The following is a 17,554-nucleotide window of genomic DNA, read 5'->3' on the forward strand; positions in this document are numbered from 1 at the left end:
GCTAGTAAGAGATTTGAGAGGGGGAGGGGGAGGTCCGAAATGATAGGAGAAGACAGGAGGGGGAGGGATGGAGCCAAGAGCTGGACAGTTGATTGGCAAAAGGGATATGAGAGGATCATGAGACGGGAGGCCTAGGGAGAAAGAAAGAGGGAGGGGGGAAGCCCAGAGGATGGGCAATAACGGATGGGGTACGAGGAGGAGGTGGGGCATTAACGGAAGTTAGAGAAGTCAATGTTCTTGCCATCAGGTTCGGGGCTACCCAGACAGAATATAAGGTGTTGTTCCTCCAACCTGAGTGTGGCTTCATCTTTACAGTAGAGGAGGCCGTGGATAGACATATCAGAATGGGAATGGAACGTGGAATTAAAATGTGTGGCCACTGGGAGATCCTGCTTTCTCTGGCTGACAGAGCGTACATGGAGTGTGTGCAGAAGAGGCTAGTTGCTCTGCTATGAGGCTGAGTTATGTCTTAACTTTCTGCAGTTTCTTGCATTCACAGGCAGAGCAGTTACAATACCAGCTGTGATGCATCTGGATAGCATGCCTTCTACAAACGTTTGTATGATACATCCATGAAAATAGATGTGTTTTCATGGAGGCGTGCCAAATTTCTTGAGCCTCTTGAGGAGTAGGTGTGCTGATATGTTTCACAAACAAGAGAGAAGCTGCAGATGCTGGAAATGCAAGTAGTACACAAAACAGGCCAGGCAGAATCTATGAAAAAGAGAACAGTCGACATTTCGGGCCAAGATGCTTCAGCAGTCCTCCTCTTTACCTTATAGATGAGGAAGAGGTATCAGAAGTTGAATCTTTTAACTTTGGATAGCTAGCCTTTGACCCGCTTTGTAGCCTTGGTATTTATATGGCTGGTACAATTAAGTTTCTAGTCACTGGTGATCTTCATAATGTTGATGGGTTGATGATAGAATTCAGTGAAGACAATGTTATTGACTGTCAAAGGTAGGTGGTTGGACTGTCACTTCTGTATGCCATTGTTAATCACTGCTTACCAATTCATGTCTGTATGTTGTCTAGATCAGTCATTGAATTTATTCAAAATAGAGATTGATAAATTGATTAATTGTTGCAAGTTAAGGAAATCAAGGAATTATGGGACAGTTCTGATGAAGTGTCTTGGCCTGAAATGTTGATTCTTTTCCATGGATGCTGTCTGGCTTGCAGCACCTGTCTTCCTTCAGCGTTTTCTGTGTGTTATGGGAATAGTGCAGGAAAATGGTGCTGAGTGATGAGCCATGAATAGTTGAATAGACTTAAGGGCCAAGTAGCCACTGCTGCTCTGATTAGTTTTGTTTATGTTTTTTTATAATCACATCAATTTTACATTATAACTAAAATACCCAATGATTTAGTATATCATTCCAATTTTCAAACTTTCTAGCATAATTACTGACTGATTGACTAGTATATACACCCTGTTTCCTTACAATCTGCAGACATCGATAGAAATTAGCAATTTGCATGAACACTTGCACTGTTAGTGACATCAAATCTTAAAAGTATTACAATGCCTCAGACAATTGGTTAACCAATATTAATGCATGACATTAAAATGCACAGATGCAGTCCCTGATGGAGGGGCTTTGTCATGGGTTAAACGAAGCTCAACTGCAAAGATCACTTCTTGGGATCTGAAACCCTGATGGTCTTCTGATCTATTTCCACCCTTATTTCTTACAAATTAGTAGACTAATTAGAATGAATTCACATAAATATTTCTGCTTTTTGCTCAATTTTTAACCTATTCAATATATGTATACTATAATTTATTTATTATTATTATTTTTTTCTCTGTATTATGTATTGCATTGAATTGCTGCTGCTGTTAACAAATTTCTTTCTTTCTTTTTAAATCTTTTTATTGAGTAAGTATACAAAAAAGGTAAGCCATATAAACATTAATACAATGTTAAAGTATAATAAAATTCCAAAAGATAACAATACCAAAAAGAAAATACTACAAACAATGTAATTTAAGCATAAGAAACCAAGATAACATAATAGTATACTAAATTTTATATATATCAATGGAAAAAAAAGAAAAAAAAACCCCAAAAAAAAAACCCACCGTGCAACTAACTAAAAGCAAAGCAAAGCAATGGGCTAACTTGAAACCAAACAGAGTTAAACTTAAAATCACGTCCTCAATCCCGACCTCCATTAAAACAGTGAAGAAAAAACAAGAAGGGTAAATATTACATTAAATGAAAATATCGAATAAAAGGTCCCCAAATCTGTTCAAATTTAAATGAAGAATCATAAAGGTTACTTCTAATTTTCTCCAGATTCAAACATAAAATCGTCTGAGAAAACCAAAAAAAGGTAGTTGGAGCATTAAGCTCTTTCCAATGTTGTAAAATACATCTTTTCGCCATTAAAGTAAGAAATGCAATCATTCTACGGGCTGAAGGGGAAAGATTACTAGAAATTTTAGGTAGTCCAAAGATAGCAGTAATAGGGTGAGGAGAGATATCTATATTTAATACCTTAGAAATAATATTGAAAATATCTCTCCAAAAAGTTTCCAAAGTAGGGCAAGACCAAAACATATGAGTTAAAGAGGCTATCTGCCCCGAACATCTATCACAGAAAGGATTAATATGCGAGTAAAAACGCGCTAACTTATCTTTGGACATATGTGCTCTATGAACCACTTTAAATTGAATTAGGGAATGTTTAGCACAAATAGAGGAAGTATTAACTAATTGTAAAATCTGCCCCCAATCATCCACAGAAATGGTAAGCCCCAATTCCTGTTCCCAATCTACCCTAATCTTATCAAATGGAGCTTTCCTAAGTTTCATAATAATATTATAAATCATAGCCGATGCACCTTTCTGACATGGATTAAGGTTAATTATCGAATCTAAAATATATATAGGAGGAAGCATTGGAAAGGAAGTAAGTATAGTACTTAGGAAATTTCTAACTTGTAAATATCTAAAAAAATGTATTCTTGATAAGTTATATTTATTAGATAATTGTTCAAAAGACATAAGGGAACCATCTAAAAATAAATCCAAAAACCGTAAAATACCCTTAGTCTTCCAAGTTTGAAAAGCGCGATCCGTAAAAGAGGGAGGAAAAAATATGTTACCTAAAATAGGAATCGCTAACCCGAATTGATTAAGATCAAAAAATTTTCTGAATTGAAACCAAATGCGCAAAGCATATTTAACTATCGGGTTAGAGACCTGCTTAAGACGTTTCGAATCAAAAGGAAGAGAGGAACCTAAAATAGAACCAAGTGTATAACCCTGAACAGATTGTAATTCCAATGCTACCCATTTAGGAATAAATAGTATGTCCCGGTCAAGTAACCAAAATTTCATATGTCGAATATTAATAGCCCAATAATAAAATCTAAAGTTAGGTAATGCTAAACCTCCATCTCTCTTAGCTTTCTGTAAATGTATTTTACCCAGTCTCGGATTCTTGTTCTGCCAAATAAATGAAGAAATTTTAGAGTCAACTTTATCAAAAAAAGATTTAGGAACGAAAATTGGTAATGCCTGAAACACATATAAAAATTTTGGCAAAAAAAACATCTTAACTGCATTAATACGACCAATCAAAGTTAAATATAAGGGAAACCATTTAGATGAAAGTTGAGTAATATGGTCTATTAATGGTAAAAAGTTAGTCTTAAATAAATCTTTATGTTTACAAGTAATTTTAATCCCAAGATATGAAAAGTAATTATTAATCAATTTAAATGGAAATTTATAATATAAGGGAAGATGTTTATTAATCGGAAAAAGTTCACTCTTACTAAGATTTAATTTATAACCTGAGAAAAGACCAAATTGTGCTAATAACTCTAAAACAGCAGGAATGGATCTCTCAGGATTAGAAATATATAAAAGTAAATCATCAGCATAGAGTGATAATTTATGGGACTTTAATCCCCGAGTTATCCCAGTAATATTTAAAGATTCTCGAATAGCAATTGCAAGAGGTTCTAATGCAATATCAAATAATAGGGGACTAAGAGGACAGCCTTGTCGAGTACCACGAAAGAGAGGAAAAAAAGGTGAGTTTAAGGAGTTAGTACGAACCGAGGCTACAGGGGAGTAATATAACAGTTTAATCCAGGATATAAATTTCAAGCTAAAATTAAACATTTCAAGCACCTTAAATAAATAAGGCCATTCTACTCTATCAAAAGCTTTCTCGGCATCTAAAGAAATAACACACTCAGGAACATTTTGTGAGGGAGTATAAACGATATTTAACAATGTACGAATATTATAAAAAGAGTAACGACCTTTAATAAAACCCGTTTGGTCTTCCGAAATAATAGAAGGAAGTACTTTTTCTAGTCTATTTGCTAATAACTTAGAAAAAACTTTAGAATCAACATTTAATAAAGATATTGGTCTATAAGATGCACATTGAGCAGGGTCTTTATCCTTCTTTAGTATTAAAGAAATTGATGCTCTATTAAAAGATTCCGGAAGTTTACCAAGTTTCAAAGAAGCCTCAAAAACCTTATAGAGCCAAGGAATCAATAAAGAAGCAAAACATTTATAAAATTCAACGGTAAACCCATCAGGGCCAGGAGCTTTCCCCAGATTCATAGAAAAAATAACATTCTTAATCTCATCCATTGTAATGGAAGTATCTAATAAAGAAGACATATCCTGTGAAATCAGAGGGAAGTCTAACTTATCTAAAAAATCATTCATATATTTAGAATCTCGAGGAGACTCTGATTGGTATAAAGAAGAATAAAAATCACAAAAGGTTTGATTAATCCCCACATGATCCAATATCAATCGATCATTTTGGTTATAAATCTGATTGATTTGAGATTTAACATAATTAGATTTCAATTGATTAGCCAGCAGCTTGCCAATTTTATCACTGTGAACATAAAAATCACTTCTTGTTTTCTTTAATTGGTTTACAATCGAGGACGAGAGTAGTAAACTGTGTTCCATTTGAAGTTCAGTTCTTTGTTTGTATAGCTCCTCAGAAGGAGCCATAACATATTTCTTATCAATTTCTTTAATCTTGTCCACAATTACCATCTCCTCCTGCTTCTGTTTCTTCCTCAAAGCAACGGAATACGAAATAATCTGACCCCGAATATAGGCTTTAAAAGTGTCCCAAAGAGTGTTAACCGAAATATCTTCTGTATGGTTAATTGTAAAAAAAAGCTCAATCTGTTCATTCATAAAATTAACAAAGTCCGAGTCCTGAAGCAACAGCGAATTAAAACGCCATTGTCTATTGTTTGGTATATTGGCCATAATTTTAATAGAAAGCTTAAGTGGAGCATGATCCGAAATGGTTATAGAATCATAATCACATTTAATCACTGAAGGAATGAGACGAGAATCAATGAAAAAATAATCAATTCTTGAATAGGAATGATGAACATGTGAAAAGAAGGAAAAATCTTTTTCCTGAGGATGCAGAAAACGCCAAATGTCCGTCGACCCAGAATCAGAAAGGAAAAAATTAATCAAATTTGCAGATTTATTAGGTAAAGTCCGTAAAGGAGCCGAACGGTCCAAAGCTGGAGATAAACAGGTATTAAGATCTCCGCCCCAAATCAATGAAAACTCGTTCAAATTCGGAAACTGATCAAACAATGATTTATAAAATTCCGGACAATCCATATTAGGAGCATAAACATTAACCAAAACTACTTTTTTATTAAATAATAAACCACTAACCAATAAAAATCTACCATTCGGATCAGAGATAATATCCTGTTGTATAAAAGTAACTGAGGAGTCTATAAAAATAGAGACGCCTCGAATCTTAGCATTGGAGTTCGAATGAAATTGTTGTCCCTTCCAAAATTTGAAAAAACGTAGTCTGTCCCCCCTCCGTACATGGGTCTCTTGTAAAAATAAAATTTGTGCTTTAAGTCTCCGGAACACTTTAAAAACTTTTTTCCTTTTAATAGGATGATTAAGACCATTAGTATTCCAGGAGACAAAATTAATAATAGACTCCATAAATCCTAAAGTCAACCCATAACAAGGAGGATTGACAATAGGCGCGACCCACAGACCCGGAGAGGAAACAGAACATACAAAAGATACCGGGGAAAAGGACGTAACCAATACTTCAATAATGTATATAGCCCAAAGAGAAACAAACTAAAACGTGAAGCCCCTCCCACCACCCCCCACCCCAGGACCCCAAGGCGAAATCTAAAGCAGACCCGCCAGAAAGAAACAAGCGCTAAAACTACCCCCATGACTTCCGGTATACGCTCCCTAAAAAAAAGGTATAAATATGAAAAGGATCAGCTAATTGTAAAACAGTAAAAAAAATAAGTAAAAAAAAGTTAGCTCAATTAAAATACACACAGAACAGAACAAAAGCCGGAAAGTATATATTAAAAAAAAACCACAATAAACCTCAAACTCATGAATAGACACAGCAACAAAAAAAATAGGATTATTAACATAAAATGATTATAAAAAGCAAAACAGAATAAAATTTAAAAAAAAACTACAAAATTTAAGGCCGCACAGGAAATACGTAAGATGACAAAAGGGAAGTAACCACCCAGAATCCCCTGGGAAAAGAAAGAAATGACGCAGTTAAAAAGAAAGTTTAGCAGCCATATTAAGAAATCAAAAGTAAACTTTTCTGCCCAAATAGGGCACAGAAAAGTTAAAACCAACCAATTCACAGCCTCCGATCAACGGAGAAAATTAAAAAAAGGCAATTAAGATGTTGAAGATGAAAGTTGATCCAGATAACTCTGGGCATCCGATGGAGAATCAAAAAAACGAAGAGCTCCATCTAACATGCGAATCCTTAGACGTGCAGGGTACAGCAGCGCTGGTCTTAAATCCATCTTATAGAATTCCGACATCACGGATCTGTAACGGACCCGTTGGTCCCAGATTGGTTTACTGAAATCTTCCACGAATCGGAACTTAAGATCCGAAAAATCAATGAAACCTTTAGATCGAGCGAATCGAAACAGTCTCTCCTTGTCTTGAAAGTAATGAAAACGTAAGATAACATGCCTAGGTCTATCTGACCTAGACGAGTATGATGGGATTCTGTGAACACGATCCAGTAGCGGTGGTTGGTCAGGAAATACAGTAGGGAATACATCTTTTAAAAGTTGGGAAAAATATTTCATAGGGTTGTTAGCTTCCACGGCTTCCCTGACGCCAATCATTCGTAAATTCTGCCGTCGCATTCTAGATTCCAAGTCAGAGTTTTTAAAAGTCAAAAAGTCAAGTTTCTTCTTCATTACATTAATTGTTTCTTCGACTTTCCCCATCTTAAGCTCACTTTGTTGCGCGGATTTTTGAAGACCAGATATAGCCGACTGATGTTCCGCAATACATGTTTGCATCTTATCAATTAAGTCGGCAATTTTCTGGAACTTAGTTGAGATTTCCATATGAATCAGGTCTTTAACAGAGCCCATAATTTCTGTACGAATCATCTCCCTAACAGAGGTTGAAATTTCCCTCTGAATTAACTCCGATATAGCTTCCAAAGTCACCGGTGATTCAGTCGGAGGGAGATCCGTAGCTTTCGGTTTAACCGGAGGTTTACCATCCTTGCCGTCTTTCCCGTTCTTAGACATAGCTGATCTCAGTATCATCCAATTGTCAGAGAATTCAGTTTAATTCAAAGTATTGTAAAAATTGATGCCTTAATAGTTAATTAAAGTATAGCTGACCATAGAGAGAAAAAACTCAGAGGTAATGGAGCGAGTCAAGAACGCGACTTCACTCCATGAGCGCTACCGGAAGTCTCGTTAACAAATTTCACGACACATATAAACCTGATTCTGATTCTGAATTTGAACATGGAAGTTATTTTTGTGTGTTCTTTATTAAGTTCTCAGCACGTTTCCTACTACAACGCGACCCTATAGACTTGTGGATACATGAAAACATGAAGGAAGTCCAACACTACATACATTCCTACAAATGGCAAACCAGTTTCCTCTCTCCACTTCTTGCAATTATTTTTTCTTACCAATTCGGTCTTGTGTGCTTTTGATGGTATTCATTACAATACTATGGGAGGTGTGGTTACCATAGAGTGATTTTTGCGTACTTTCCAACGTGGGCAAAATTGACTTTTGAACATCTGTGAAAACGGATTCTGTTCTTAACCCAGGGACAGCCTGAATACAACAGAGGTTTTCAAATCAGTCTTTTCCTGTTCCTCCCTCCCTTAAATAGTTTGCTCCTCTCCAGTCTGTAGGAGTTTTTCCAGAATTACTTTTGAATGATGAGGAACAAAGCTTTCACTAATTCTATTGTTATCTCAGGTCCTTGGAATTTATTGCCTTTCAGTTTGATCAACTCCTCTCATGCTGTAGGTTTACTAATTTCCCTCAGGGTCTTAATCTGCCTAGACCCTGATTCAGCAAAACTTCTGACAGATTTGTCATGCAAGTTCAGACAAGTTCTCTGCCATTTCCTTCTTCCCTATTAAACATCTTCCTTTCCCTGTTTACATTTGAACTACTTTTCCTTTTTATATACCTATAGAAGCTCTTGCTGTTTATTTTTTATGTTCTCCACTGTTAACTGTACTCCCTATTCTATCTTTACTTTTTAAAAAAATCATTCCTCAGTCCTTTTTTGCTCCGTTCTGAAACTTGTTGTGGTTTCTGGCCAGTTTGTAAGACTTGATTTCAAGATGTCATTTTTTTTACAATGAAGTATGGGAAACCACTTTTCGACGAGTGTTTCTGTACCTTGATGATATTTTTATTTTGCATATCTATTTAAATGCTGCTATTACTGATTCATCTTTGTGTATTTTAATGCATCTTCCCAATCAATCACAGCCAGCTTCATAGCTTTCTTCATTTGGATTTAAGACCATAGTTTTCTCTGAAATGTCTATCATATTATGGTCAATTTTCCCTTAATTCCCTTTTAGAACAAGATGATTAATTATTTGCTTTCATGCACAATTCTAATATTTTATAAAATAATATTTTACCTTGATAGTTAGTCTGCATACTGATCTAAAAACATGTATATTATATAACTCCTTATCCTGCAACTACAAATTTGACTTCTCTTCCATACATGTGAATAGTCTGCTATGGTTTTGCACACATCTCTTGGTCCATATTGAATCCAACTGCTTAATTTGGTTCTTGTCAATTTGATAAAGTAGTACTTTGTCAAATTAATTGGAACCATTGATTGTTGATAAAGATAGTTGGGAATTAAGGAGCTGCTTTTCAATCAAGAAATTGGATGACTCCTTGTGTAATAGAAAAGATTTATTTATTGCCTCAAACCTTTTCAAAAATTGTGACTAAATCAGTGATTGTATAATGCTTCATTGAATCAATACAGGTATTTCATTGATTAATTATATGAGGTTTAAATTGGTCTGGCATTTTCTCAGCACCACTGATCCACTAAACTTCAGGAAATTAATTCCAGGCTGCACATGTGGCCCCTAACCTAATGTACACTTTGTGATATCTTTATCACATTATCATTATCAAATCTCAGCAGCTTGCTGAGGGTCATCTTGCTCAAGCTTCATGAGTTTGATTAGTTTGTAGTACCATGAACACGTGTCATAGTCTCTAATGTGTGGTGTGAAACTCTTATCAATATAACTCTTCAACCTCTTCTTCAAAATTCCTCTACATTTTATGCTGTTAAGCATTTTATTGTCTCCCAATTCTAAATGTTGCAATCCCCCTGGGTTTCAGTGTCCTTGTGATTCTATTTTTGGGACCGACAGTGCCATGTAAAAGTGTTCTGCCATCCCTGAAAGGGTTCTACCACTAAACCTACCTTTACCTCCCTCTTCCACTCCTCTTTCTGCAGGGATCGCCTGGTCCATTTGTCCCTCCCCACTAATCTCCATACCGGCACTTATCCCTGGAATTAGCCCAAGTTCTACACCTGCCCGTACAACACCGTCTTCACCAGTTCAGGGCCCCAAACAGTCCTTGCAGGTGAGGCAATACTTCAGCCTAGAATCTGCTGGGTAATCTATTTTGTCCGGTGCTCCTGATGCGGCCTCCTCTACATTGATGAGTCCTGTCCTAAATTGGGGGATCGCTTTATTGAGCACCTCTGCAACATCTGCCACAAGCGGGATGTCCCAGTGGTCAAACATTTTAATTCCCACTCCGACATGTCAGTTCATTGCCTCCTCCTGTGACAAGATGAGTCCACCTTCAGGGTAGAGGTTCAATGACTTGTATTACAATGTGGTCGCATGAAAATGGATTACTTCCTCCTCGGCCCCCTCCTCCTGCCCTTTTTCCCATGGCCCATTCTCCTCTCCTATCAGATTCCTTCTTCTCCAGCCCTTGACCTTTCTCACCCACCTGGCTTCACTTATCATCTTCCAGCTTGCCTTCTTCCCCTTTCCCCATCTTTTTATTCTAGCATCTTACCCCTTCCTTCTCAGTCCTGATGACAGGTCTTGACCTGAAGCGTCAACTATTTTGTTTATTTCCGTAGATGCTGCCTTTCTGCTGAGTTCCTTGAGCATTTTGTGTGTGTTGCTTTAGAGTTCCAGCATCTGCAGACTTTCTTGTGTTTACAAACCCCCAGCCGTTTGCACACATAAATGAGTATTACAACCAGAGATTTTGATCAATTTAACTGAAATTTTTATTTTGGACAAATAGTCTTTTTGATAAGTCACTATTAGCTTTCCACAATGCGATAAAGCAAGATTTTCCTATTCCTTCTTGTAAAATTGCTCAAGTTGTGCCAGGTTAGTTGAGGAGCGGCAGTGGACAGCAATTTTGAGGTCTTGCCAGAGATATTTGATTGGGTTAAGATCAGGACTCTGACTAGGCCACTCAAGGACATCAATTTTCTTCATTTGTAGCCACTCCAGCAGTGTGCTGTCCTGCAGGTTGTTGTCCTGATGAAAGATGAACTTCTCCCCAGTGTAGGCTTTCTGGCAGAGGCTAGCAGGTTTTTATCCAAGATCTCTCTGTATTTAGCAGCATTCATCTTCTCATCAATCCTGACCAGATTTCCAGTCCCTGCTGCTGAAAAGCATCCCCATAGCATTGCTTCCTCCACCATACTTTGCAGTAGGGATGGTGTTACCTGGCTGATGCGCGAAGTATTTGATTTGCGCCACATGCACTGCTTAATGTTTAGGCCAAAAAGTTCCACTTTAGTTTCATCTGACCACCAGACCTTCTTCAACATCTTTACAGTATCGTCTAGCTGATGCTTTGCAAAGTCTTTACAGACAAGGATTTAAGTATATGTTTTTTTTTGGCCAGGACTTCTTCCTTGCTACTCTGCCATAAATAACAATGTTTTTGTGCAAGGCCTTAGAGATTGTGGAGTCATGAACTTCATCTCCAGTTGCAGCTACTGACTTTTTGCAGCTCACTCAGAGTGACTGTTAGCATCACAGTAGCCTCTCTTACAAGAGCCATTCTTCTCTGGTGACTAAGTTTTTAGGGGGGACCTGACATAGGCATTGTGGCTATGGTTTCATATTTTTTCCACTTTTTCATGATGGACAGCACTGAGTTCCGAGATATGTCCAGTGCCTTTGAGATGGTCTTGTACCCTTCCCTAGATTTGTGCTTCTCTATTATAATTTCCTTTACTTGTCTTGAATGCTCTTTTTTTTTCATTTTGGTTTTGTCTGTTGAAAATCTGCCATACTGTTGGACCTTACAGAGGGAGGGGGTATTTACAGTATTCTTATGAATTTGTTGAAAATTGATGATGCTCCAGTTCTCTTCATTCACAAACTGGATGAGTTAGTAAGGTAGTACTGTTGCACCTGAGGAACGTTAGCTTCGTAATTTCACAATTTTCAGCCTCACAAGTTCGGTTTTTAATCTCTAGTAAATCGTTGACAAGTTTTGGAATTTTTCTTTTGATTTGATATACATAGCGTTTTGTAGATTAGCTCAAAAACCCTACTTCAATATATTTTAAATTTAGAAAATGAGGCAGTAAAATGTGAATATAGTTGTGGGGCTGAATACATTCTCAAGGTACTGTAGCTGTTTCACCCTTATGTACTCTTGGAGCTTCAGAGTTCCTGGATTGTTGAAGGTTGAGAATTGCTGCTAAACAGCCTCCATACCTAACTTTTTGTGAGTCTGTTTCCCATGTGCACCAGTTCTGCTCTACTGCAGGAGGAGGACTCACCAGTCAAACTTTTATACAGTCAGGCCTTTTCATTTCCTGCCTAAGCTTCTCCAATCAGCCATTAGCTGTGACAGTACCTTTAAAGCATTGGGAAAATCAAGATTGATTTTATTCCTTAAGGTGATCGTTTGCAGATTTCTTTTCAAATTGGAGAAATATAACATTATCCTCCTCTACTTAAGAGCATTACCAGTGACCTAAGGAACGTCATGGAAGATTTATTGACAATATGCATATAATAATGTGTATGTGTATTCCACTTCAAAGTGCTAAAAGGAAGTCGTATTTTTATTTTAGAAATAAAATTATTTCATGTTGGTTTTCACAGATCCAAAGCCACAAATAAACATCTTTTATGTTTAAATGTGTCCTTATTTAAATTTGTCCTTGAACCCCTAATGTGAAGGGCCCTTAGCTGCAGTGTAGGAGCAGAATTTTGTACAATAGGATGCTGGGGGATCTCATCAGATTAGGGAGCATCTGTGGTGGAAAATGGGCAATTGACATTTTAGGTCAAGACACTTCACAGAAATGGACAGTTGAGGTTTCGGGTTGAGGTTGTTCATCTGGATCAATTGAGGGGTCTTGAGTCAAAATGTTGACTGTCAATTTCCCTCATTTCCCTGCACTGATGCTGACTGACATGTTGAATTCCTCCAGCATCTTGTTTGTTGCTCAGATTCCAGCATTTGCAGTGTTTCTGTTCAGCAGAATGTTGTGTTGAACAGAACCTAGGAATTATGAATTAGCATGGTGATATTTAGCTCTTTCATTCACTGAGATTGTGGGTGATCTGTATCTTAATTCCTTTCACTTACCAAAGATCTATACAGCTTAATACCTATGGTGCAGTGCTGAATTTGGTCTCAGCAGGCAAGCTAGAAGATGATATTATGGTTCTCTTTCTGTAGTAACCCTATTGTTTCTTGTATTAAAAAATCTTTGTTCTTTGCTTTCTGTTTAGCACATGCAGGTGATGGAGGAATTGCTCAAGGACTTCCTGCTTGGAGAACATCTTCTTTTGGTTGGAAATCAGGTGAAGAGTCAATTTCATTGTTAATGTGTATTCTCTCTGCACTAAAATAAAACTTTGTTAAGACTGACTTTCTAAATGCAGAGGAGCTACAATTTCAAATTTCTGTAACTAAATCTTCAAAGTATGCTCTTTGTAATTACTTGCCTATTTATTTCTTTTTGTGATTACAGTAATTATTTGCACTATACAGTTGCCACAAAACAACTAATATCACGTTATTTAAGTCAGTGATAATAAATTTGATTCTGGTTCATAGACTGTTGCAGTGTGGGACCAGACTACTTGGGTCAATTCTAGTGAAAGCCACATGTTCCTGTACTCACTTCCCATATCCTTCAATGGGAGAAACAAATATTAATTTACTTTCAAATAAAAGAAATGTACTCTCTGTCCGCATTGGTTCATCATATCCCTGGAGGAACAAAAAATCTAACCTGCCCTTTAATTCCTTGAACACACAACACATGTTAGGTGACAGGCCAGATGTAAAGTGTAGTTCTCACATGTACAAGAGTGTGCTTCCACAGCCCTCAATTCCCTCGACTTTCAAAAATTTACCTACGACCTCTTTAAATTCCTCCAATTATTCCAAGAATTCCAGAGATTCACAGCACTTGTGAGAAGTTCCTACATACAGTATCTCAGTTTTAAATGACATTTCTTTGCACATTCTCTTATCAGTCACCTACACACCAGTGTTAATTTACAGTAGCCAGTACTGAACCATTAGAATGTGGGAGGAATTAAGAGCATAGGTAGATTGTGCAAACTCTGCACAAACAATGAAATGTTCAGGATTCAACCAGATTACTAGAGATGTGAGTTACCAGCATTGACTGCTGTACTAGTGCAGCTCTATAACTGGATGTAGATTGAAGCTATCTCAAATTTAATAAATGTTGGTCTCCTACATAATCTGACCCAGTGATAGCCACTTTGAGCCTGAGGTTGTAATTTTTTTCCCGTAGCTGACTCAACATGAGCAGGTGGGCTTTGTATCTAGACTGAGTGAGACTTGGCATTCATGTCCAAGAAAGCCCTCCTTGACCAGGTAAAGTCCTGTATCCACACCTTCATTCTGTCCATACATAACCAGTTGACCATGTCACAAAAGCTAACTTAGAGTCGATGCTTGAGGAAGACCCTAGACACTGATCCCTGTCCACTCCCTAGTTCAATATCACACTTTGCCATTGATGCCAGGTCAGGCTGAAATTGATGTCTGAAGATCACTCTCCCACCTCAGAACAAGTCCTGCATAGACTTCCTGGCTGAAGTCACAGAGGTCTCAGAGCACTTTGGCCCACTGATTTTTGCATTGACCATGAAACACTCATTTACCCTAATCCCATTTTTATTCTGCAACCAACTCCAATGAATATAACCATGTTCCTGACTCACCTTGGGTCATCTTGTTCTGTTTGCGTTAATAGAATAAGTTTTCCTTATTCCCAATGTTGTGCTAAGTGGACCTAATTCTCCAATAGCCACTTGGAAACTTGCAAGCAGAGTAATAATTTGAACAGGGAGGACATGCAGTAAATACTGGCTAATTATTTCAAAGTTCAAAATTGAAAGTAAATTTATTATTGAAGTACATATATGTCACCATATACAACCTGAAATTCATTTTTTTCTGGCATTTACAATAAATACAAGAAACACACTAGAATCAATGAAAGACTGCCCCCCAACAAGACAGACAAACAGTTACAAAAGATAACAAACTCTGCAAATATGAAAAGAAACAAAATGAACTAATAATAAGTAACTAAATAAGCAATAAATATGGAGAACATGAGGTGAAGAGTCTTTGAAAGTGAGTCCATAGGTTGTGGGAACAGTTCAGTGATGGGGCAAGAGAAGTTGAGTGAAGTTATCCCCTCTGGATCAAGAGCCTGAAGGGTAATAACTGTTCCCGAACCAGGCGATGTGTGCCCTGAGGGTCCTGTACCACCTTCCTGGTGGCATCAATGAGAAATGAGCATGACCTGGATGGTGGGTGTCCATGATGATGGATGCTGATTTCCTGCAGCAGCACTCTGTGTAGATGTGTTCAATGGTGGGTAGGGCTTTACCCATGATAGAATGTACAGTATCACTACTTTTTGTAAGGTTTTTCATTCAACGGCATTAGTATTTCCATATCAGGTTGTGATGCAAACGGTCAGTGTACTGTCCAACACATATCTATAGAAGTTTAAAGTTTTAGATAACATGCTGAATTTTCGCAAACTTCTAAGGAAGTAGAGGCACTGCCATGCTTTCTTCATAATGCTTCTTATGTCCTGGACCCAGGACAGATTCTCTGAAGTAATATCAACAAGGAATTTAAAGTTGTTGACTCTCTCCACTTCTGATCCTCTGATGAGGACTGGCTCATGGATCTCTGGTTTCATCATCCTGAAATCAATAATCAGCTCCTGGTCTTGCTGACGTTGAGTTGTTATTGCACCACTCATTCAGATTTTCAATCTCCCTCCTATATGCTGATTTGTCACCTCCCTTGATTCAGCAAACTTAACTATGCCATTGGAACTCTGATAGACTCAAAGTCATCAGTATAAAGCAAGTAGAGTAGGGGGCTAAGCACAGTCTTGTGCTGCACCTGTGCAGATGGAAATTGGAGGAGATGTTGGTTCCAATCTGAACTGACTGGATCTGTAAGTGATGAAATCAAGGATGTACTTGCATAAGAAAAAAAAAATCCTCAGGAAAAAATGCCGATATCCAGCCTTACGTCTCTTGAATTTGCCAAGAAATGGACAGAGCAAGAAGAATAGATATTACTCATCAGTAAAGAAGAAAATTGCTTTGTTTCCATAGAGCCTTTTCCTAACTCCAGAACATCCTGAATAATTTTACAAACATACAACTGATTATTTCAAGTGAAGTCTTTGATGTAATGTGCAAACCACAATAATCCACAATTATCAGTCATTTATTCTAGTTATGTAAGATAGATGTTGGCCAGGAGAGCCCCTTTACACACTAGAATCCCAGTCTTATTTTTATCAGTAAATTCAAAACTTTTCCTTGCATTTATTGGCACTGCATAAAAGATGCCAATAAATTTAGACTATTTTACTCTTAATGTTCTTGTGATGTCATACTGCAACATGTGAACTTGATGGTACCCAATTTGGACCATCTTAGCTGATCTCAGTGAGACCCAGTGAATGTTTTGCTCTACCTTTTCTCCCATTCTGTTTCTACTATTGATTAATTTGTATCCCTCAGTGAGTAATTCATGAGCAACAAATAGCATCTTTTTCTGGAGAGCAAAAATAAAAACAACTCTAGATGCTAGAAGTCTGAAATGAAATCAGGTAATGCTGGAAGAATTCATCAGGTCAAGCAACATCTGTGAAAAGAAAAAAAGAAGAGTTAATGTTTTGGGTTCTGACAAAAGGTCTTGGAGGTGAATTATTGGTTCTCTTTCTATAGACACTCACTCTCCTGCTGAACATTTCCAGCATTTTCTGAGTTTATATATCTTCCACTTGTGCCTGCTTGCATGAATTATGAATGGCCTTGACATCGGGAAAAAACAAGGAAATAAATATAGCATATAATATCAATGAATTCATCTGGCAAATGAATCTTTACCCACTTACAGTGCAAGTGATTGGGTGTCGGTAAAAACTTTAGTATGCTGGCCTGCTGATCGGTAGCCCAGCCACTCAGCTGTAATCAGGATCTTTTGCTGGAAAGAGAAAAATTAGGTACTGATGAGTGTAGCGACATGATTGATGTTCATGAAGGATGTGGCTGGATAGAAAGTTTATGTAATTTAGCCATCAGTGGTTTGAACTTCTTAACATACAAGCAGTTTGTACAGTATCAAGCAATTAATCACTTTACTCAATTCTTAAGAATCAACTTGGATCCCACATTGAAATGTTATTATATTTGTAATGCAGTTCATGATTCATTTCGCAATAGTTATTGTGGTAGAATCAAGAATTCATAATGCAGAAAGATTCTGATACCTGATCTTCAACAAAGGCAAATTACTGAAAATCAATTTCCTTTATTTTCACTAAGTTCTTTCATATTCTGAGGGAGAGAGAAACCGGGGAATTATAGGCCGGTTAGCCTAACGTCGGTGGTGGGGAAACTGCTGGAGTCAGTTATCAAGGATGTGATAACAGCACATTTGGAAAGCGGTGAAATGATCGGACAAAGTCAGCATGGATTTGTGAAAGGAAAATCATGTCTGACGAATCTCATAGAATTTTTTGAGGATGTAACTAGTAGAGTGGATAGGGGAGAACCAGTGGATGTGGTATATTTGGATTTTCAAAAGGCTTTTGACAAGGTCCCACACAGGAGATTAGTGTGCAAACTTAAAGCACACGGTATTGGGGGTAAG

General features: G+C 37.3%; 1 protein-coding gene across 1 annotated transcript in view; it reads left to right on the plus strand.

Annotated features, from left to right (window-relative positions):
- vwa8 (von Willebrand factor A domain containing 8) overlaps positions 1–17,554 on the plus strand; it is a 485,234-nt gene that overhangs the window by 226,418 nt on the left and 241,262 nt on the right. Inside the window, exon 20 of the mRNA XM_063051192.1 lies at positions 13,108–13,179. Within this exon, the coding sequence (XP_062907262.1) occupies positions 13,108–13,179 (72 nt within the window). The remainder of the gene's footprint in view (positions 1–13,107; positions 13,180–17,554) is intronic.

The sequence above is a fragment of the Mobula hypostoma genome, chromosome 6 (assembly GCF_963921235.1).
Source record: "Mobula hypostoma chromosome 6, sMobHyp1.1, whole genome shotgun sequence".
NCBI classification, from domain to species: Eukaryota; Metazoa; Chordata; class Chondrichthyes; order Myliobatiformes; family Myliobatidae; genus Mobula; species Mobula hypostoma.